Source organism: Microtus pennsylvanicus, chromosome 13, assembly GCF_037038515.1.
Source record: "Microtus pennsylvanicus isolate mMicPen1 chromosome 13, mMicPen1.hap1, whole genome shotgun sequence".
NCBI lineage: Eukaryota > Metazoa > Chordata > Mammalia > Rodentia > Cricetidae > Microtus > Microtus pennsylvanicus.
The window spans coordinates 60,969,613-60,992,661 of record NC_134591.1 but is presented as its reverse complement, the minus strand read 5'-3'; the positions used below and the strand labels follow the sequence as shown (position 1 = coordinate 60,992,661).

Below are 23,049 nucleotides of genomic sequence, written 5' to 3'. Positions count from 1 at the left end.
TGTGCTGGTGCAAGCACTCTGAGCTACCAGCACCCTCGTTTCCTGAAGTCCTTTTCTTTCTCTTCCTTCTGCACAGTGGTGAGCCCAGGGCCTCAGGCAAGGGAGGCAAGCACTCTGCCTGCCACTGCTGCAAGTTCATGGAAAGCGATGATTTTTTTTTTAAATTTTAAATAATACAACTTTAATGATTTATGTGCATTTGTGTTTTGCCTGCATGTGTATTTGTGTGAGGGTTGCTGGATCCTCTGGAACTGGTGTTACAGAGAGCTGAAAGTTGCCATGAACCCGGGTCCTCCTTTGCAGTCAGGCGTGGTGGTGGTAGCAGCTTACCTAGGTCCATCATAAGATGATGATATGATAGTTGAACAAGGGGCCTTGCAAATTATACAGCTAAACTCTGCCACTGGGAAGAGTATCGGAAGAGTTGGTGGTGGGCAAGAAATAATGAACACTCTTCTAAGGCTCCTGGCTCCTGCCAAAAGCCAGAGCAAGGGCTGCAAGCAGTTGAATCTCTTAGTCTACCTTTCCCCTCTTGCTGTGCGTGGCTGGCATTAAGAAGACTTGTTTACACGTGAAAACAAACAAATGGAAAAGCCAGGGTGTTTGCCTTCACACTCCTGAGTGTGTGCAGACTATCCCTTTCCTGAGACCTTGCTCACTTTTCTCTGCAAGTCTCAGTACTGCCTTAGACACCTTTCCTTTGACAGTAAACACAGGAAGAGCTGAGGTCCTGGAGGTTTGGTCAGAAGCCCCCTGAGGGCAGGGCCCGTTGCCTATTTGGGAATGAAGCCTACACTCTGTAGGCTTGAGTAGTGTTATCAGGAAACTGAGTCCCAGCGTGGGTAGCAGGTGATCTGCCTGAGGGCCCAGGTTCTCCACTTGCTGGAGCCTTGGGACATCCAGGGGCTAAGGCAGGTGCAGTCAGCTTTCTGTTAGAGTGAGGTCTATTGCATGCCAGAGCAGATTAGGCCGTGACCAGGACAAGGACCAAGCTGTGTGATGTTTCAAGCTGATAATGCTGGACAACTCTAACTGTGGGGCGACCCACAAGCCCTTTCTGGGGATCAAGGAGTAGGATTTCTAGCCTCCAGGCAGAGATGAGCTTCCTTCTGTCCTAAAGGGTAACATTCCCTACCTTGCTTTCCTCGGAGCTTGTATAGTCAGAGATATAAAAGGGCTTGGTCAGCACCAGAGGCCTGCAAGGAAATGAACACAGCATTTTCCAGATTTCTAAAGGCTTTCTCTTACTAGCTACTCCAGACATTCTAGGCACCTACGTCAAGACCCACCCTAATTTATCTCCCTGGAGCACCTCCTCAGCGGGAAAGCCCGACTCTTAACGAGGGTGCCCTAGGGCAATAGAAGGTCAATAAAGGGTAAACTGAGGCCTTATCAACCCACTCCAGGAACGCACGAAAGTAGCTGGTACAATCAGACACGCAGAGCGTCGCTGGAGGTTGGGTCTGCTGTGGTCCTGAGCCAGGGGAATACCTGCTCCCTGCCACAGGTCCCAGGTGTTGGGGAAAAAGTCTTCCTCAAACGTACTCCAGACGACCAGCTCTCCTGGGGTGGTCCTAGCCTAGCCCTTCCCTACAGCCCCTTCCTGCCCTAGGGATCCCCAACTTTCTCGGGGTCCTCCGAGGGCGGACTTGCACAACTGGGGAGACCCCCTCGTCTGTAGCCTGACCTCGTCCTCGGGGCTCTGCTGGCGGGGAGGGGCGGTTTGCCACTGCGCTGCCACCGCCGCCCCCCCCCCCCGACGGCCGCTCCCACCGCTCGCGCCCCGCCCGCCCCGCGGCCCCGCCCGCGCTGCCCCCGCCCCCGCAGCGCTCGTTCGGCCTCCGCCGCCCAAACTTTTCTCCGGGCGCGTCTCCAGCGGCGGCCGCCCCCGCGCATGGGCGCCGCGCCGCAGGGGGCCTGACCCCCGCCGCTGGCACCGCGCGCCCCCAGCCCCGCGCCATGGCGGCCCGCGCGCCCCCCGCCGCACCTGCGGCCGAGGAGCCCGGGAGCCCCGGCGGCCCCCCGCGCAGGAAGAAGTCCCGCTCCGGCCTCCGCCGCGCCTTCAGCTGGCTGCGGGGCAAACGGCGCAAGAAGAAGGCGGCCGGGGCCGAGGGCGCCGACTCGGCCACCCCCCGGGCCAAGAAGGCGGACGACAAGGCCAAGCGGGCCAAGGGCAAAGGCCGGGGTAAGGTGGCTGGGCACCTGGGTTGAGCGCTCCGAGGGTGTGGCAGGGTGGGTCCTCTGGGGGGGTCGACCTGTGTGGAAACGTTGTCTCCGAGGCAGTAGTGTTGGAGGAAGTGAAGAACCTAGGGTACCCCAACATAGGTCCTGCGTCGCTCCAGAGACACAGTCTATCCAACTTTGAGGGGTCGAGACCCCCGTCTGGGGCAGGGATCCCCTGACTGAAGCAGGAAATGTTGGCTGGTTGGCCCTCCTGGTGGAGATACACTTCTCCCTTGCTCTCCCAGGTTCTGCCCTCTGCTGAGTCAGGGGGTTAGAGACGTGACTGGCCTGGGGCCAAAGGGAGAGGCAGGTGGCCTTGGGTCTTGGGGTGGCAGTCTCTTTGGGTCTTTAAGGTCAACCTGCTCCAAAGGAGTTTTTGCCCTCCAGGTAGATCCTGGTTCCCAGCCCCACAAAGGACTCAGCTTAGAGGCCTTTACCTTAGGTTGTTCAGCACTGTTAGCTTTTCTCAGCCCCCACCCCCTCCTTACCTGGGCCAAACCACAAACATCCACCTCCCGGGGTGGTGAGATCACCAAAGGCCTATCCTCCTCATTCACTCCTTTCCCTAGTCCTGGTAGGGACTTGCTGCTCTGGAGAAAGGGGGAAACTGAGGTCCAAGTTAAAAAGAGAGGCTGTGCCTAGGCTGGGTGGATGAAGTCTAGCAGCTGTTTGCTAGTCTTCATGCAGTTTTGAGCCCATGGCTCTTCCTGGAACCTAAGGGATGGGCAGCCTGAGAAACGGGGAAGGACCTGGCCCATCCCTGTTAGGGTCACTGTATGTTGGCCACTTGTTTGGCTTTTCCTGCATCTGCTTCTGTCTTCAGTTTGGTGGGGAGACCTTTAGGCTCTGCTGGGGAGTAGAAGGCAGGCTGCCCCTGGAAGCATCTCTCCTGTACTGCCCAGACACAGTGCTGAAGGTGAGGGAATGGAGGGGTCAGGGCCCGTCCCATCTAGCCCTGTTTACCTTTCCAGTGTCCTTTAACCACCTCTGGAGAATTAGAAGGAACTTTAGGGGTCAGGAAGAGGGTGGAAAACCTCTTGCGCATTGCATCCGGCCTGATCTTCCTTTTGGATAAGGGCCCTGTTTCCCTGCGGCCCAGCCACAAATAGAAGTTAGGGCGCTGGGACTGCGATGAATGGGCCAAGCCCTGAGGGAAGGTTTGGATGAGGGGTGTTTCCAGGTGTTCTGCAACCCCGAACTGGAGGGGAAGTCTGTCCCGGGGTTCCCCACTGGGGTTGAGGGTGAAGTCATTCCTCTCTCCTTTAGGAGAGCGTGAGTTAGAACTGCAGCTGAATGGGTTGTGGTCAGGTTGTCAGGGGATGGTGGTCTACCCCAAGGGGAGTGGATTCCTTTCTTATTTTCCAGGCAACCAGCCTGGAGGCAGAGGGCTGCCAATACTGAGTTGTAGGTTAGTACTCTGGCCTCCTGGGGGTCATCCTGCCTTGTGTTTGGTATTAAGTGGCACTGGGCTTTCTGGGCAGCATGTCAGCCTCACCGAGTCCACGTGTATGGGTGACACCCTCTGCCCTGAGCTGTTGTCTTCTCAGGTCTGGAGGTGGCCCCGGGTCCTTCCAAGGGCAGCCTTGTTCCTTTTTGCTCCAGCCTTCTATTGTTCCAATTGTTTCCTTGTCACCTGTCTGGCCCAACTTCTTTTCTGTTTATTAAGAGAAATAAATCCGATCTCTCTAATCTCCACTCGCCAAGAAGGGGAGGCTGGAGGCTTAACTCTTTCAGAGCAAATGGCCATCAGGATGGAGCTTGGGGAAGGAGGAATACAGGAGGGAACTTTCTGGAAGAACAGGAAGGCCTCTGTGGGAAGCTCATTAGGTCATCTCATTCTGAGAGCCAGAGATGTGAGAGACACGGTCCCGTTCCCATCACTGTTGTACTGTGAAGTGGGAGCCGGTGCTTGCAGTGGAGTTGTGAGCTGCACATCTTCCCCCAGGACTCTTGCACTTCCCCTTTCAGACATGGAAAGGAAGAAATCTGACATTGATTGACTACCCTGGATGTGTCAGGAGACTTACATCCATTTCCTCACTAGAGCCCATTTGCAGAGCCCTGCATGGTGGCAGCACACTTAGAATCCCAGCACTGGAGCTGCTGAGGCAGGAGAATAAATTTGAGGCCAGCCCAGGCTACATAGCAACAATAACAAAAATCTCCTTTGCCGGTGAAAACCCTGAGGCTTAGTGACAGTGAATGGTTAATTTGACCAGGCTGAGTTTGAAAATGAAAATCAGAAGTCTCCCAAACTAACATGACTCTCCAGAAGACCCAGGGCTGAGACCTAGAGAGCTTTTTGTTGTTGTTGTTTTGTGTTTTATTTATTTATTTTGAGACTGGGTTTCCCTGTGAATCAGTCTTGGCTGTCCTGGAACTCTGTAGACCAAGCTGGCCTCGACTTTACAGAGATCCACTTGCTTCTGCCTCCCGAGTGACTTGGGGATCTTACACAGCTCGCTGTATGGACAGGAGTCAGCCCAGAGAGAGCCGAGGGAACTCGATAGAGTGGCAACAGTACCAGAGTCAGGCAGTTCAGTTCTCATGCAGCTACTAAGACCCGTGACACTGGACACACAACTTCTCTGCGACCTTTCCCTGGATGCAGCCTTGATCCAAGGTTCTTACAAGAGAGGACAGAAAACTTACAGGAAAGAGAAGTCAATGCAGAAGGCAGGGGTTATTAGATTCTGTTAGAAGTTTAGTTAACATGAGTCTGGTAGGAGTGGGTTTGGAGGCCAATGAGAAATACCCTGCTGTCCCTGGAGCTCCAAGACACAGGGTGCCTATTTACTCTTCCATATCTGTAAAACTAGGGTGTTCAAGAACCCATTAGATAGCTGCGGTCCAGCGATGGCAGTCCTCTCATGTGGGATGCTGAGGACTTGGACATTGGTTTAGTTCCTTTTAGTCCATGTTTCAGTCACATCTCAGACACACATGCTCTTACTGACGTGGAGTCACAGAAGGTGGAGTCTTCCCGTGTCAGACATAAGAGGAAGTTGAAAAAGCAAAAGCAAACAGGAATCCATATTTTCCGGAAAGATCACACTTGTTGAGTATGTGGGGATGGAGTGTTCTGGGACCGAGGCCAGGACAGGTCCGGAGGCTAGCCAGGGAAGGCTTTCTGGAGGTGGCCAGCAGGAAGAAGGGCCAGTTTGAAGGGGGGAGGAGAATCAACAGACACTGCAGGCTTTTCTGTGTTTGGAGGTAAGCAGTTTTCACCAGTACAAGTGGAAAAGTCCTCAGGTGGGATGCAAGTTGCCCAAGGTCCACTGGTCTCTTGCATTTGAGAAAGTGTCTTTAGTACTTACACAGTCAGGCTAGCTCAAAGTGATGGCAATGCCTGAGGCCAAGGCTGATAGCTTGGGGGCTGGGGAGGTGGCTCAGTGATTAAGAGTGTTGGCTGCTTTTCCCAAGGTCCTGAGTTCAATTCCCAGCACGCACCTGGTGTCTCAGGGCTCACATTTGAAATGGGATCTGATGCCCAGAATGACAGAGCACTCTTAGACATAAAATATTTTTTTCCTGAAGACTGGCAGCTGGGCAGCTTGGGGCTAGGGCCGTAGTCCAGTGGGTAGAGGTCACCTAGCACACGTCGGGCACTGGCTCTGATCTCTTCTTCCACTGTACGGAATGAACTGGGTGTGGTGGTACACACCTATCAGCCTAGGGCTTGGGAGGTGGCAGCCAGAGGTGTCAGGAGTTCAAGGTCATTTCACGGACACAGGGAGGTTTGGCCAGCTTGGGATGCTTGAGACTCTTCCTCGTCAATGATTGCGTGACAATCTTCAAGGGCCAAACTTTCCCTAGTGATGTGATTGTAGATGAGTTCCTAAGGAGAGAGCTCTCGGCAGGACTATCCTTGGGGGAGGGGTTTGTTCTCCTCCCATTCCCTTTGGGCAGTGATAGAATTCAGGAACTCCTTCAGCAGAGTTCACCCTAGAGGCCCAGCAGAGGTCACCCTAGGAACTCCTTACCTTCCAGTTGGCCACTCGCTGCAGGAGGGCTGTCCTTGGTGTAGGGCTGTGGAGAGTCTGGGATGACTGTTTGTTTCCAGAGTAGATCCTAGACTCCACTGTCGTCACCCTGTCCTTCAGCCTTAATTTTTTTCTTTCTTTTTTTTTTCTCCACACTTTTGATCCCACCACTGAGGAGGCAGAGGAATGTAGATCTCTGAGTTTGAGGCCAGCCTGGTCTACAGAATGAGTTCCAGTACAGCCAGGACTACACAGAGAAACCCCATCTCAAAAAAAACAAACAGGGCTGGAGAGATGGCTCAGTGGTTAAGAGCACTGGCTGCTTTTCCTTAGGACCTGGGTTCAATTCCCAGCACCCTCAAGGCAGCTCCATACTGTCTGCAACCCCAATTCCAGGGGACCCAACACCCTCACACAGACATATATATATATATATATATATATATATATATATATATATATATATATAGTCAAAACATCAATGCACATAAACAAACAATTATTTTTTAATTTCACATTTTAGATTTATTTATGTGTATGAATGTATGTTATGTGCATGTGTGTGCCTGACTGGTGCTGACAGAGGTCAGAAGAGTGTGTTAGGGTGTCGAATCCCTTGGAATTGGAGTTACTAATAGTCATGAGCCACCACATGGGTGCTGGGAATTGAACTGGAGTCTTCTGTAAGAGCAACAATACTCTAAAACATTGAGTCATTTCTCTAGCCCACTCCCCTCCCCCACCTCCTTTCTTTTTTTTGAGACAGAATTTCACTATGTAGTCCTGGCTGACCTGGAACTCACTATGTAGACCAGGCTGGTCTCAAACTCAGACCTGCCAGCCTCCCCCTCCCTCGCAGGGGGGGTTTAAAGGCGTGTACATTAAACCCCTGCCGTGCCTGGGTTTGGTGCTCTGCTGTGCTGTTTGACCCTGACTGAGCTGCCCTCAGTCTGGCTAGGTGTGCCCTGGCTTAATTTACAGGAAGTGCTGTGACTTCTGACTCCATATCTTGGGATTTGAGAGTGTGGCTCAGGAACTGTGTCCAGGAAAGGAGACCCAGTAGCCTGGCAATGCCACCTCTCTATGCTGAACTATGTGGTTCTAAATTTTATTTCATTCACTTGTTTTCTATGTATGGGTTTTTGCCTGCATGTACGTCTGTGCAGAACTTACACACAGTGCCTATGGCAGCTGGAAGACATGTCAGCTCTCCTGGGACTGGAGTTAGAGATGGTGTGAGCCACCGTATGGGTGCTGGGATGGAACTTAGATCCTCTGGAACAGCAGCCAGTGCTCTTAACTGCTGACCCATCTCCCCATCTCTCCAGCCCCAAAGTTAGTTTTTTTTTTTGAGACAGGGTTTCACTGTGTCACCCTGGCTGTCCTGGAACTTGTCATGTAGATTAGGTTGGCCTTGAGCTCACGGACACCTGCCCATCTTTGCCTTTCATGTTCTGGGATTAAAGGCACATGCCATCATGCTTAGCAATAGTCCATAACATTCTGTTTTTTTTTTTTTTTTGTTTGAGAGACAGGGTTCTCTGTGTAGCCCTGGCTGTCCTGGAACTCACTCTGTAGACCAGGCTGGCCTCAAACTCAGAGATTCACCTGTCTCCTGGGTGCTGGGATTAAAGACCACCATCGCCTGGCTGTCTTTATCACCTAAAACAAAGTGATGACCAAAGTCTCTGGGCACATTTTGCTTGAGGCTGGATCTGTTTGCCTTTCCGTAGCATCTCCTGTATTCTCAGGTGCGGTCACTTGATGTGCATTCCTTCCCCAGGATGTTTTGGCCTTCATTGTTCTATCTATTGAGTCATCCTTGAGGGCACCAGCACCACTGTCCCCATCTCTTGGATACTCCTGGGGAACAGTACATACCACCCCAACCTTTAGAGTACCCTGTCTAAGAGACTGACGGTTAGGAGAGTTTTTGTGGCGTCTCTGCCCAGGTTTTTAGCTTGGGGCCCAGGCCATGGTTATGGAGGCAGGGTTCCCTCCACTACAGTAGAGTGGCTGTTCCGTGCATCTTCTAGTCCCTGTGCTTGGATGGGTATTGCCTGCCTTGGGTCTAGACAGCAAAGGGAGACAACTAACTTTGCAAATGCTCAGTACCTCCTCTGTGCCAGGCACTGAACCGGGCATCAACAAGAGAGGCGAAGTCTCAGCCCTCTTGAACCTCAGAATCTGGGAGAGTGCCAGCTAGGAAGGATGAATCAATCCGCTGAACAAATAATCGAAGGGCCAGAAATCATGACCAGAGCTAGGTGTGGGGGCAGAGTCTGCAGTCCTAGCACTTGGCTGATAGAGGCAGAAGGACCAGGAATTTAAAGTCACCTTCAGTTCTACAGCAAGTTGGGGGCCATCCTGGGCTACATAAGACTGTGTTTGAAAAGACCTAAACCAGAGATCCTTTGGGGAGATCAAGGACAGCCTCCCTGAGGTGACGTGCAGGAGAACTGAGGGGTGAGAGGATGCTGGGGAAAAGGGACTCGTGGCACTGGGGTTAGGTGGTCATCGCTGACTCTCTGGAGTTTTGTGGGGAAACCTGTCACTATACCTTACTATCCAGGTACCCTGAGGACAGGAGCTGGGTGGAATGGCTCTTGCCTTGGTCTTGCACAGGGCCCAGCACTAAGTGACTTTGGGTCATTGATGATCCAGCATGGGCAGCTTTAAATCCTAGATGGTTAAAACTGCTATCATAAGGAACCCCCATGGTGTTTACAGATAGGCCCCGGAGGAGGGGTGGTTTGCTCTAGGACTTGAACCCCCATGGTACTTACAGGTAGGCCCCGGAGGAGGGGTGGTTTGCTCAAGGACCTGAACCCCCATGGTACTTACAGGTAGGCCCCGGAGGAGGAGGGTCTGACTTGCTCAAGGACCTACCTCCTCTGGGAGGCTGACCTGAACTGGCTGGGTCTTAGTGAGGGACTGGAGCCCACCCCAGCCATGGCGGGGGCAGGCTGACTTCAGCTCCCCCCCCAGGCCTTTGTTCAGACTTCAAACAGAAAAGCCCTTCCCAGAAAGGTGTCTTTACCAGGGAGGGAAGAGCAGGAAGGAAGCCAGGAGGAGCCCAGGGAACCTCCCCTTCCCTCTCTCAGACACCTTCAGGCCTTGTTCCAGTTCTCTTGCCTCCTGCATCCAGCCATTTGCTTGAACCTCCCTCAGGCCTGGAAGAGGCTGCAGTCTATGAGCTCTCCCCAACTGCTACCTGCCCCCTCGCCCCAAGTTCCGGAAGCAGCGTTGGCCACAGGGTTGTCTGTTGAACTTGGAGTATGGGGGTAGCCTGACACCATGACCAGGAAAATCTACCGCCTCCCCTCGATGACATCAGCAGGGAGCAGAGCAGGACACCCTCCCCTACTCCTGGAAATCCCCTCTCCCAAACCCTCAGAGCCCTCTCAGCTGCTCCTGGCCTGTCACATGCTGAAGAACTGGAATGAGAGGAAGCATTGTGTAGTGTTTGGCTTAAGCTTGGTGGGGTGGGGGGAAGAGTGGGTCTGCGGCCCCCAGGGCCACATCCAGCTGCTTGGCTAAATGCAGGAAGGAAGGAGGTGAAAGCAGCTGCCTCGGGCAGGAGGAATGAAATCCTCCACCTCGCCCAGTGTTCCAGCCCACTCTGTCTTTCTGCTCCTCTGTCCTCCGGGCTGGTTCTGCAAAGTACTGCTGCTGCAGTCCTAGCCACACGCACAGCTGCTATGGGGACAGCTTGGCCTGCACAGGCACCGAACCTGAATCTTGTGGCAGGGTATGCTACCTACTGGGTTTCTGGGGTGGGAGGAGATAACCATGTCAGGCCTCCTGTCTGCTTAGGATGTTCTCTCCTGCAAGCCTCTAGCCCCCATTCTGCAAGTGGGGGTGGAGTCACAAGGTACCCAAGGCTAATCATGTGGTTCCTGGGCTCTTGACCCACCTGCTTAGCCATATGTGGCAGCTAGGGGCTAAATCTCTTCCCTGATCCTGCAGCCGGGTCTTGTCTTTGAAACAAAAAGCACTAATGCGCCATTGCCGCTACCCCCATCAGTACCGCCACTACCACCACCAGACAGACACAAGAGCCACACTATTGATTCTGTGCACAGTAAGCAGGCCTCACCATCTCCATCTTTGCCAGCCTCAGCATCACACAGGGCACACCTGCTATGTGCCGAGCTTGGGTTGCCGAGGATGACTAGTGTGGATATTTTTGTGGTTGGTAAAGCAAATACCTAAATAATCTGATGTCTTGGAGGAGGTGCTGGAAAGCCCTCAGGTATGCTCAGCATTCACAGGGTAGCACCTGGGGAAGTACTGAAAGTTGGGCCAGAGAGAAGGGTACATGGAAGAGCCGGGGGTCAAGCAAGGAAATGAAAAGGAGCCTTCCAGGCAAGGAGAGCGGCCAGCAGATGTGAAGTTTGGAGGTGCACACTAGAGAGGGCCAAGTCCCTTGGTGTAGTTAGAGCTCTGAGAATGAGGACATGGCTGGAGAGAGGGCTTCTGGGATAGGCAGGGGCCTCTGGTGGCCAAGGCACCCTCCATTCCAGATACCCTCCCAGGCGCGTGCCTACCTGTCCACACTCAATTCATGCCAAAGGACAGATGTGCACTTACTTTGCGAGTGTTCTCTGCTCTGCTCCCACGCACCGCCTGTCTCCATTAGGTACTTTAGTTTCCTCATCTGTGAACAGAGTTGAGGCAGTAGATCTGTACGGCCTTCTTCCATCTTTCTCGCCTCTTTCCTTTCGATGTGCTCATTTATTTATATATTTATTGCGTGTGCATGCCACAGCATGTGTGTGGAGGGCAGGGACAACTAATGGGAGTTGGTGTCCTTCTCCCGAATGGCTCATGGGAACTGTAACTCAGTTGGGAAAGCATGTCAGCTGGTGCTTTTACCTGCCAGCCAGCCAGTCCTCTCCTAGCTCGGTACAGGATTCTGTTCTCTATGCAGAATGGCGAGACTGCATACTGCTTGGTATACAATGTTGTTTTCTGTACAGGAGTAAAATGCCAGCTCTTCAGGGACAGCACTGTTGTTAACCTCAGGTTCTTGGTAAGCACAGGACCTCTGGGAGGGTTGGGATCAGCTTTGACCCTCTCTCATTTTGCAAGAAGGGAGTCGAATGTCCTGGAATCCCTGGGCATTCCAGCAGTGTGGTATAGTGTAGTAGAAAGGCTTGCTCAGCTGGCAGAACTACACAGAAACTAGAGCCAAGGGCTTTGAACTCCCAGCCCAGTTTGAGAGGTTAGGTAAAAATGATGGTGATGATGATGATGGAGAGTTGCTGTTGACGCTGTGGGGCAGTGGTATGCAGTGCATTGCTCGAGGGCAGCTGTGAGGACAGAGGTAAGGCCCTTGGGTAGCCTAGGAGACTTTCAGAAATGGTCAGGCTTAGTGTGGGTTTTGAAAAGAGACTTCTGGAAGGGGCACACAACTTTGCATTGTGATACATGGGTGACTTCAGATTACAATGCACACACAGGCATCAGACACGATTGCATTCATACTTATACACAAAACATACACAGTCTTATTGACAAACATTATGCATATATATCCACACAGACAGATGGTTACAAATGCAAATACAAATCAGTGATATTCAGCTGCCCTGAGCAATACAGTCACAGTGCTAAGCAAACAGACACACACAAAAAGTACACATTCAATACTTGGGACGCAGAGGTAGGTGGATCTCTGTGAGTTCAAGGCCAGCTTGGTCTACAGAGAGAGAGAGAGAGAGAGTTCCAGGATAGGCACCAAAACTATATAGAAACCCTGTCTAGAAAAGCAAACAAAACAAAGTACACATTCAGACATGAAGGTAGAGTTACATGGATACACATGCACCATACATGGTTATACTAGTCAGAGACAACACAAATGTTTAGGTTAGAGGGTATATATATCCATCTACACAAATATGTAGCTATATTGTCTGCAGTTACACTTGGATGTTCAGGTACTCATTCTTCAAGGTCAAAGACAGATAAGCAAAGAGAAAGGCACGGAAAGCTGTAGGTTCGGCTGAGTCTGGAAGTGGCTCCTATCTCTGTACTTAATGGATGCTCTCAGTCAGCTGACGTTAAGGAATCCTAGTTTCCCCATCGGTAAAATGCACACGACAAAAGTATCTACCTTATAGAATTATTTTGTAGAGGAAGTGAAACACCGCATGAAAGCTGGTAGCACAGTGCTTCGCACACATTGAGCACGAAGTAAAAAAGATGCTACTATAATTTTCAACACCCCAGGTACAGAGATACAGTTAGTTGGATACGTGTGCAAGTAACAGTCAGGAGAAAAGTGATACATAAACACGTGACACTCACGGAGTGGTGGGCTCAGCGGCAGCAGCAGCAGGGGTCCGACCCCCGCTTGTCTGGACGACAGGACTGCCCCTAGTTCCTCCTCAGTCCTCTCCAAAAGGCAGGGCACGCTGGGCTGGGAGAACCCGCGACCCGCCTACCCAACCTGGACCGCCGGAGCCCTTTCCCTGACGCTCAGGGCGGGGCGGCTCAGCAGGTCTCCCTGGTCCCTTGGAGGGGTGGAGCGGAAGGGCCGCGCGCCAGGCCCCGCCCCTCCAGCCCCGCCCTCGGCGTGACCATTGGCCGCAGCACTAGGGGGCGTGGCCGGACTGGGGCTGGGGGCGCCCGCGGTGGCCGCCCGCGCGTCTCGCTACCTCCCTCCGCGGGCTGCGGGCCCGGCGGCCGGGCTGGCTGGGCTGCGCTCGGGTGCCTACGCCAGCTCCCGCACTCGTCATGGGCAACTCACACCACAAGAGGAAGGCCCCCAGCGGCCCCCGGACCCGCAGCTTCTGGCGCTTCGGGCGATCGGCGAAGCGGCTCGCAGGTAGGGGTGGGGGCGGGGCAGGCGGGGAGGAGGGTCCCTGCAGTCCCTGCCGCCGCCGTACTATCCCCTCCCAGGGCCTGGTGGGCGTGAGTGGGGGGCCGGGAGTCCGCTCAGATACCACCCTTCACATGCGCACGGACACACACGTACCCACTCATGACCGCGGGCGGGCACGCGTATATTTTTACATTTGCATACAACACCCATTCTCATGTATGTCGCTGCAGTGACCAAAACCGCATACAGTCACACCCACACACTGGCACCAGGACACACAGTTCCTGAGGCACAGGTACATATTTACCTGTGCACACGGTTTACATACATGGCCACATGAGCTACACCCACGCTCAGGTTGACACATAGGCACACACATGAGTCATGTAGGTACAGTTGTCCAACGTCTTAGGCACCCAACTGTACACACAGGTTCACAGACAGATCCTAAGACACACAGGATGTGCACACACCACACACACACACACACACACACACACACACACACACACACACACACTTGTTCTCCAAACCTTTGCCCCAACAGCCTGAAAGTTTGCAGAAGGGAGGGGAGACAAAGGTGGGAGGGGGAAGCATGAAACTAGGGCTGAAGGCTGGGGATCTCCTCCATCTGGCGATCGGGAGTCCTACTGTTTCTCTGAACCCACCCCACTTTGCTACCGCATCCTCGCTCCGTCATTCCAGACCCCCGCAGTTCCCGAGGTTGCCTCCCCGTCTACCCCCCCTTTCAATGCAGCCACCGGGCTGGAACGCAGTTGCAGCCCTTCCCAGCGTGCTGCGGGGTCCCTCCGCGGGTCACATTCCAGTCTCCAAGGGTGGGGGCTAGGGAATGAGGAAGGCCTCCAATCCCAAGGCTGAGAGATGGCCTCTCTCAGTCAGTGCGGCAGTTCTGGATAACCCAGAGAGTCCCAAGGGGTTCTGGAGGGGGTGCCTGGTTTTCTCACCTTGTAAACGCAGAGACTGGGGAGGGACAAGGTGATGGATTTAAAACTGCACCCCTCCTCAAAAAAGGGGGTCTTCAATAGAGGCAGGTGTTGTAAGAATGGTACCTGCTGATCTGGGGTAAGGAGGAATCCAAGAGGAAGTGGGATGGGGAGTCCTTGTAGTGGGAATATCGACCTCTGTTCTCAGGATGGCCCACTTTCGGTGCGTGGTGATCTCATTCTTCATCAGCTCTCCACATGAGGGTGATGGGAAGCCTAGATGGGGAGAAGAGGGGGGGTCTGTTCTCAGTGTGGCACTGCCAGAGGTGCTGGTGACTTTGCTCAGATTCTTTTGGTCTCCTGGATTTCCTTGGTTCCTCCACTGGGCTTGTCTGAAAGGAGGGAACCTCTGCATTGGTGACCTGGGATCTTTATGGTTCTGGCAGGCCATTTCAAGGATGAAGAGATGGGAGTCTAGAGAAAAGGACCTCCCTTGATTCAAGGTCATTTGCATTTGAATGTTTGAGTTATTGTAATGATGGCCAAACCAGTAGGAAAGGGTTAATATTGCTCATGTGCACTCACAGAAATTCCAGTCGTTTCCCCGCTCTGTCAACTGTGAAGTTCTGGCTGCGGCTCTTTCTCACTCTGGAGCCACACTGAGCGACCAGGACTGGGCTTGGGCAGGGCTTCTCATTGGCTCTCTGATGGTTGATCTGATGTGTTTGTTTCCTGAGAACCAAGTGTTGGTACAAGCTTGTGACTGAAGGAAGGCATAAGAAAACTGTTTTGGAGCTGGTCATGACAGTGAGGGCCTGAAGGATGGAGTGTTGTCTCTGAGATAGGGTCTCACCTTGCTAAGGCTGGCCTCATCCTTTTACCACTAATCCCTAGGCCTGGCTTTGACATCCTGTTTCACTCTGGCTTCCAACGACTCTTGTGTTCTACTGACCTGCTGCAACTCCACCGCTAATCAGGCTCCAAGGTGTTGCTAAGAAGCCAGAAGCATTGTCAAGGCAACACCAGTGCCAGGGCTGGGAACTATCCCAGGCTGTACATCAAATCTGTTGTGCTGGGGTGAGTTTTAGACAGCGAAGGCAAAGTTCTGAACTCAGCTTTGGAGTAACTACAGGATTGAGATTAGTTCTGGATTGCTAACGAAGCCGGAGGACCCTTTTGTACCTGTGAAGTGTGGCGTGGCATAGTTGGGCCTGGACATGGAAGTGAGGGAGAAATAGTGGAGGCTCCTTCTTTGTGCCTGGGAGAAGAGATTCACTTGTCAAGTTTCAGTGCCTTGTGTTTATGTGTTTGTTTATATTTTTGGTTTTTTGAGACATGATCTCAGTATGTAGCCCTGGCTGTCCTGGAACTCGCTCTGTAGACCAGGCTGGCCTCAATTTACAGAGATCCACCTGCCTCTGCCTCCCAAGTGCTGGGATTCAAAGTGTGGGTGACTAGGCCCAGCTAAGTTTCAGTCCCTTTGTCCTGAAGATTCAAGGTCGTTCCTTCTCTCTGTATCAGGGGCCCAGGTGTAGGACTGAAATTTGAATGCTTACACACTTTATTAGTCTGTGAAAAGGGGATTGAGGAAGTGTAAGGTGGCCGGAGATCACTGGAGAATCCAGGTCATTGGGAGCTAGTGAAGGTGTTTGAAAAAAGGGAGGAGCCCACAAAACTGGTGTGTTAGGAAGATGGCTCCAGGGTAACAGGTGCAGGTAGGGCAGGTTAGGGTAGGGGGTGGGGTTGTGAGAGTGGAAACTCAGAACCTATTGCTGTAATTCAGGGGAGAGGTGATGAGGTGAGGGCTGGGACAGGGTGGGGGCTGTGGGAGCGGAGGGGAGGAGGCAGCAGAATTGACAATACCTGGGATTAATCAGATGTTAAGAGCAAGGCCTACAGAGGACTGCTTGACTGTGGGATGGCATCAGAGATGTTATGTAGAGAAAAATACTGCTCGTTCTCTTCTTTAATTCATTTCTCTTGCAACAGTTAACAAGAGAGAACTCGTCTTCGCTCTGTTTTATATAGGGTAAGGCAGAGCTCGGATAAGTGAAATCACTTGCACAATGCTTCGAGTGAGGAGAAAGCTAAAGTGTGATTCCAGCCCAAGTCTCTCAGTTCATGGGTGCATGGGTTTCACATTGTAACTATGGTCCACAGGTCTGAGATAGAAAAAACCTGAGCCCTGGGAGATTTGGGTGCTATGGAGCCCATGAGACTAGAAAGCACTGTGGGAGAGGGGCAGGAGTTAGGTTTTGAAGCCCCCAGGGCTTAGAGAGAGACAGGGAAGCCCTGATCTAAGGAAGGTGAAGGACTGCCTTGATTGATGTCCTGGGAGGGTGGCTAAGGCAAAGCCTCCTCTGGGCTAAAAAGACATTGCATCCTGTGTTTTAGTGTCCAGTACAGCTTGTCCTCCCAGGCTAGCAGGGTGCCTGGTTTAGGGCTGTTTGGGGACTAAGCACTGCAGACTGAGAGTTCAGGAGAGCCACCTGTCTTCCCACCCTCTTTCTGGTTCTCTTGCACTGTCCTGTCAGGCACACAAGGCCTGGGGGAGTTACCATTTCCAGTTTGCAGGTGGAGAGACCAAGGGAAGGGGCTGGTGGGTCAGACTGTCTGGACTTCCTGTGACCTCTCCTTGCTTCTGGAACTGGAGAGCCTAAGGTCTTCCAAGTTCCAAGACTGGGAGGAGGCAGAGGCCACTCCCTCTGTCCCCCTTCCTCTTTTGGGGGAGACTTGTGACCAACTGTGCGATATCTGAACTTGCCTATGGAAGCGCTGGGCTTCCAGATAAGGGATTTATCTGAGGTGTCTGTGATAAGCTGAACCACCTTTCATTTTTTTATGATTTATTTTTATTTTATGTGCACTGATGTTTTGCTTGCAGTATGTCTGTGTGAGGGTGTTGGATCCTCTAGAACTGGAGTTCCAGGCAGTTCAGTTCGAGCTGCCATGTGGGTGCTGGGAATTGAACCTGGGTCCTCTTGAAGAGCAGTCAGAGCTCTTAACTGCTGAGCCATCCCTCCAGCCCCTGAGGCACCTTTATATTTCATGCATGATCCTGAATGGGGATTAGGGGCAGAATAAGACATGCAAAAGGACCTTTTAGAGATTGTTGGAGAAACAGGCTTACAAACAATGGAGAAGCTGCAGTTAAGGGCAGCCAGAGTGCAGGCTAGGTCTGACTCTCAGGGTTAGAGCCGGCCTGTGCTTGGGCCTGGACTGCCAGAAGGGGCGAGGTCACTGAGGAAGCTGGTGTTAAGTGTGCTTTATCAAACTTTATCTTAATGGTCATTAACTCCACTTGAGATTGGAGGAGAGCTCCGGAAGTGGGCAGGGGCAGTGAGCAGCTGGTTGCGAGGGAAGACCGTGGCTCTGCAGCTAGTCTGAGCTGGTTCACAGCATGACTCTTCTGTCTTTATGAGCTAAGTGACCTGGGCAAGTCACTGACCCTTGAGGTGTGCCTCAGAAACAAAAGGACTTAGTGTCCGCTTGGCTGGTCTTCAGGAATACTAGTTGCTGAGGTGTTGTGAGTGGAAAGGCCTTTTCTGTTCTGCCCACGCCCTGGACAGGCTAAGGCCAGATCTGACCCAACACTGTGTTTGTGCTGGGTTGTGGAGTTTTCTCTTTCTGGACAGGGCTTCGCATAGCCAGGCTGGCCTCAAATCCTGAGTGCAGGTATTACAGACGTAGGCCACTGTGCTGCAGTTTATGCGGTACTGGTAATCAAACCCAGGGCTTCCTGTAAGCACTCTACCAGTGGAGAGCTACATCTCCAGTCCAATCAACTCTCTTTTTCTTCTTCTTTTTTTATGGGCAGTGTTGGGTATCAGACCCAGAACCTCTCATGCGGCCCTGGCAAGTGCTCTACCACTGAGCTCTATCTCCCGTGTGTAGCTAGCTACTTTTCTCTCTCTCTCAAATTATCTTCTTCTTTGTGTTTAGGGATGTCTTGACCGCCTGTAGTTATGGAGTGCTTGTAGATCTATCTGTTCACCAGGTGTGCTGTGCCACCAGAATGTTCCCTGGGAACTGGAGTTATAGATGATAGTGAGCCTCCATGTGGGTTTTGGGAGCTGAACCCCAGTTCTTCGGAAGAACAGCCAGCTCTTTACTGCCAAGCCAGCTCTCTATTCCTCTCTTTGAGACAGGCTGTCTTGAACCGCATGGTAGTCCTCCTGTCTCTGTCACAGGTGCTGAGATTATAGGTGTCATCACCACAGTAGTTGGTGAGTGACTTTCTTTAGTGTCCCCAGGCACTCTGAGGGGAGGTGGACATCAGTCCTACTTCAGAGAAGAGCAGACAGAGGCGGAGAGACCTAATTTATTTGTCCAGAGCCTGGAATCCAGTGGTTTTGACTCTTAGCCTTTCCTCCACTGATTCATGCTGGCTGCTTCTCTGGCATCCATAAAATGGGGATAATCATGCTTCCAGGGAGTGAAAGAAAGGACTTGGAAATTCGGAATTCCCTGGCCGAAGGGGGTGATTATGTCATTGTTGGGGCAAATGCTGACCTGGAAACTCATTATGACATTTATTATATTATTGTAGCTAATTCCTCCCTTTACTATGGCCTGTCCCCCTAGGGCACCCTGTGGGACGATCCTCCCCTTCTGTTCCAGGTACTCCCTGCCCCCCAATATTTACATTAGAACTGGCCTGGCCTGTCAGCTCAGCCCCTGCGGAGGTGGAGCTGGACTCTGGGAGAAGGGAAGGAACCTTTTCATTTTCAGAGGTGGGGTGCACCTTTTTTGGTCAGGGAGGTTCTGAGGCTCTAGCTATTCTTTGCCCATTAACAGATTTGGGACTGCCATGGCATTTGGTGTGATTTAAATGTGGGATCTACAACTTTCTGGTTGGGTGGTCTTCAGCGAGTGAAGTCTCTTCCCCTTGAGTCTCCTTGTGCTCTTTATAAAAAGGCAGACTTCACCTTGTTGGCTGATGGTGGAAGAGAGAGTGTTTGTTAGCATCAAGGTGTCTCCACTGAGTTAGCCTGTAGGGTTAGTCCCTTTGTTGTCTTGCTTCCTTGGGGAAGAGCAAGTAGGATGGACGCTTGGTTCCTGCCTCTGTCTGTCTGGAAGAAACCTCCCTCTCTCCTGTTCCCCAGCTTGTCTACCTGGATGTAGTGAGGGGTTGAGACCAAGACCCTTTAAATACCCTGAATCCTGGCCAGAGAGGTGGTCAAGGGCAGAAAAGACAGGAGCAGAGGGTTGGCTGGAGGGTGCCAGCTCCTGAGCAAGGCCACCTGGCCAGCTGTACCCTCCCCCCTCATTCTTCTCCCCTGAGTCAGGCCTGTTCACTTGTGGGTGCGCCACCCCCGCCCCTTGTTCTGGAATGGGGCAGGTTGAGGCCTCACCCTATAGAGGATGTTGCCAAGAGAATATGCGCACATGCGCACAAGTGAGTGGCTCTAGAGGGAGAGAGACAGGCCCTTGTCCCTGTCCCCAGGCTCAGGAAAGCCCCTGGGTAGCAAGTACACACACCTACCTTCCTGTACAGGCAGCCACTTGGCAGGCCCCGCTTGGGTCTGCAGCAGTGCTGCCTTCGGTGAGCAGGGTGTGGGCTGGAGGGGACAACTGAGCAAGCTTTGTTGGTGTAGTCCTGGATGTATCCATGTGTTGAGGTGGCCGCCGTGGGACGTTCTCAGGGCACATCCTCTGCCCCTGGCTATGGGCTGTGTCTGCACTCAAGAGCTTACTGTGTACTTCCTGGTGTGCCACAGTTGATGGGACATGGCTGGGAGCAGGAAGGCTTCTGAGATCTGTAGGCCTCTTTCCCTAGGCAGGTGGGGGTGGTGGCAGCTAGAGCCCATGCCTCAAGGTCTCTGCAGGCTGGAGACAGAAGTGGCCCTGGAAAGCTCCTCCCATACCCCATTATCAGCTCTGTGAGGTGCCCCTCATTAATAGATACCCTTCCCTAGTAGAGCCCCTTCCCAAGTTAGCTGCTGTCAGAACAGGCTCTGGGTAGGGGGAGAGACTTTGGGGTCACTAGATGTTATCAGGTACAAGCATCTTGGTTCTGGCTGGGGATTTTTTTTCCTTGTAGCTGTGACATTGAATGCCAACTGTGGGGGCTAGGTCTGAGCTAAAATCATCCTACCCTGAATTTAGCAGGAGCCCAGCCCCTTTTTCTCTGTTTAAGGGAAACTGCCCTGCTCTGTGAAAGGAAATCTTTAGCTCCCAAGCCTCCTGGGTCCTTGTTGAGTTAGTAGGATAGTACCTGCCTCCAGGGCTATTGAAGCAGGTTTTGCCTTTCACACCAGAGGCCCAGGCTAGTGGATCTCCGTGGGTTTGAGGCCAGACTGTTCCAGAACAGCAGAGCTACTCTTGTAAAACCAAACTAAACACTTCTTGAGGTTGTTGTGTAGACACTTGCTTCGACGCCACATAACCTGACCCGTAAATGTTTGTTTCTTTTCTTTTCTTCTTTTCTTTCTTGAGACAGGGTTTTTCTGTGTACCTTAGTTTGTCCTGGAACTCTGTAGACCAGGCTGGCCTCTGCTTCCCAGCTGAAGATGTGTGCCACTGTTGTCTGGCTAAATGTTTGTTTTCTAGAATGAGGTTCTAGTCGGTGCTTGAGTAGTCCCTGAGAGGCCAGAGCTAGATGGAGAAGGAGGAGTTGAGGGGTCTTGAAGCTTTGGAGCCGCTGAATTCTTAGCTCTTAAGGGATGGGTACAGTGAGGGACAGGATTGGATTGCAGTAGGATACAGGTCACAGATCCTTTCGTCACAACTACTGTGAACTTTTCCGGAGGATCTCACAGTAGCTGTCACTGCCCAGCTGAAACCTTCTTTGATGTCCCAGGGTAAGGGCTAAAGTCACCTGACCTACCACTCCCCCCCCCCCCCAGCTCACTGTGTGTGTTCCAGCTGTGCTGGCTCCCTGGTTAGAGAAACCACTACTCTCCCTCAAGGCTTTTGCAGTAGGCAGTAGGCCTGCCCTGGCCATCATCTCGTGTCCTTTCTTTTTCTTTACATTGGTTTAAATTTTGTTTTAATTTTTTATGTAAGTGAATGTTTTGCTTGTGTGTATGGATGTGCATATGTGTGTCTGGTGCTTAGAGGCCAGGAGCAGCTGTCTGTCAGTCAGATCCCCAGAAACTGGAGTTGTCTTGCAGGACACGGGTGGTCGGGAGCCCGTGTCCTGAAAGAGCAGCCAGTGCCCTAAAACGCTCAGCCATCTCTTCAACACACACACACACACACACACACACTCTCTCTCTCTCTCTCTCTCTCTCTCTCTCTCTCTCTCTCTCTTTGTATGTTTGTTTTTGCTTTCTTTGAGACAGGGTTTCATTTTGTAGACCATGCAGTCTAGAACTTGTGACACTATGTCTGTCCTAACCTCAGGAGACAGGTATGTGTTACTTCACGTGGCTTGTTTATTCATTTAATTTTTCCTCTCCTCTCTTCTCCTCCCCTCCCCTCCCCATCCCTCCGCTCCCCTCTCTTTTCTTTTCGAAACAGGGTTTCTCTGTGTAATTTTGGTATCTGGAACTTGATCTGTAGACCAGGCTGGCCTCAAACTCAGAACTCCACCTGCCTCTGACTCCTGAGTGCTAGGATTAAAGTCACAGTGGTAAATTTGAGTCTGTACCTGAACCGGACATTCTTCCTAACTCCTCTTCCCTTCCCTGCACCCCTCTGGTTGTTTTTCTGAACTCCACCTAAGGGTTGCTTCTGGGCTAATTCTTCTTCTTCTTTTTTTTTTTTTGGTTTGGATTTTTGAGACAGGGTTTCTCTGTAGTTTTTGGTGCCTGTCCTGGAACTAGCTCTTGTAGACCAGGCTGGCCTCGAACTCACAAAGAGCCTCCTGCCTCTGCCTCCCAAGTGCTGGGATTAAAGGCATGCGCCACCACCGCCCGGCTGGGCTAATTTTTTACTTTGGTGCTTGGTGAGCACTTCTCTGGGTGGCGCCTGGGAGGAGATGTAGCTGAAGGAACAGGTCTGTTTCTCAGCCTTTCTAATCGCATTGCTGGAGTGGGAAGAAAGTTCTTCCTCAAGCATGTGAGTGGAGTGGCTGTTGCCCTCGGCTGCCCCGATTCTCTGGGCATCTCCCTGCCCTCACACAGTGTGTGTTTTATTCTGAAGCCAGCTCTGTCCCTGCCACCCTCACAAGCCTCATTTTCCGTGAGCTGAACTCTTTCCTCAGAAAATTATCTTATTAGCCAGGATGGCTGGGTCCTCATGGGCACCATGCCAAGTCTGATCTGGTGGCTCTTCCACCTACCACCTGACCCTTCCCTTAGCTCTGGCGCTCAAATGTTTTGACAAGAACTTGGGGGCAGAGTCAGCGATCCACAGCTAGTATTGTGTGTCTTCTCTCTGCTGCCTCCAGTCCTCAGTAGCAAAGCACCCAGTGTCTGGGCCTCGGTTTCCCTGCCTCCTGTGGGGGGGGGGGGCTAGGGGGGTGGGGTTAGTGGATGGGCGGGATCTTTCTCAAAGGTGGGAGGAGAATCTGGAGCAGCCCCTCCCCCTCCTGCTGGAACTGTGCTGTGCAGCTGGCTGGCAGGGAGCTTGCTTTGCATCCCTGCATCTCCCGAGTCCCCTTGGGGCTGGGCTGTATTGAAAGTGCTGTTCGGTGCTCTGGGGACCATCTGCTGCAGCATGGTAGTGTTCTTGGGCCGACACCTCTCGGCCCTTCTTGAGGTGTTTAAGAAGGGTGAGTGGGTGTGGCTGTGGGGGTAGGGTAGGGAAGGGGTGACAGCTCCCTTTGCCAGACCCTTAGTTTTGTGGGGACCAAGGCTAGGAAGAATGATGAGGCTGGGGGTGCTGGTCACCAGGCTGGCCACACTGTGAGTGTGCAGCCGTGCTTCTGTCCAGCGGCTTTGTTGCCGCCTTTGTCTGAGTGCTGCCTGGGATCCGGGAGGACGGACCAGGTGTTCTGACCTTGGAATCTGCTGCCCTAGGGCCAGACTGCCTCCCTGCTGGGGTGCCCACTCCCTTACGAGGTGTGACTCAATATCCCAGCTTAGAGAGAAGGAAGCCCCCTCCTGAGTCATCCCAGGGGTGGGAGGGTGTGTGGGAGCATCAAGGAAAGAGTGCCCTGGGACCTCACTTGGAGGAGACC

The 23,049-nt window shown here is 52.5% G+C and overlaps 1 protein-coding gene across 2 annotated transcripts in view; it reads left to right on the top strand.

The window, feature by feature from the left end:
- Window positions 1–1,825: 1,825 nt before the first annotated feature.
- The window catches only part of Nhsl3 (NHS like 3), a 29,052-nt gene continuing 7,828 nt past the window's right edge, over window positions 1,826–23,049 (top strand). Inside the window, exon 1 of one of the 2 annotated variants that reach the window (XM_075947055.1) lies at window positions 1,826–2,185. In XM_075947055.1, coding sequence (XP_075803170.1) covers window positions 1,960–2,185 — 226 coding nt within the window. In that variant the 5' untranslated portion in view covers window positions 1,826–1,959. Of the gene's footprint in view, window positions 2,186–12,849; window positions 13,042–23,049 lie in introns of those variants that run through there. The other variant, XM_075947056.1, reaches the window with a different exon arrangement.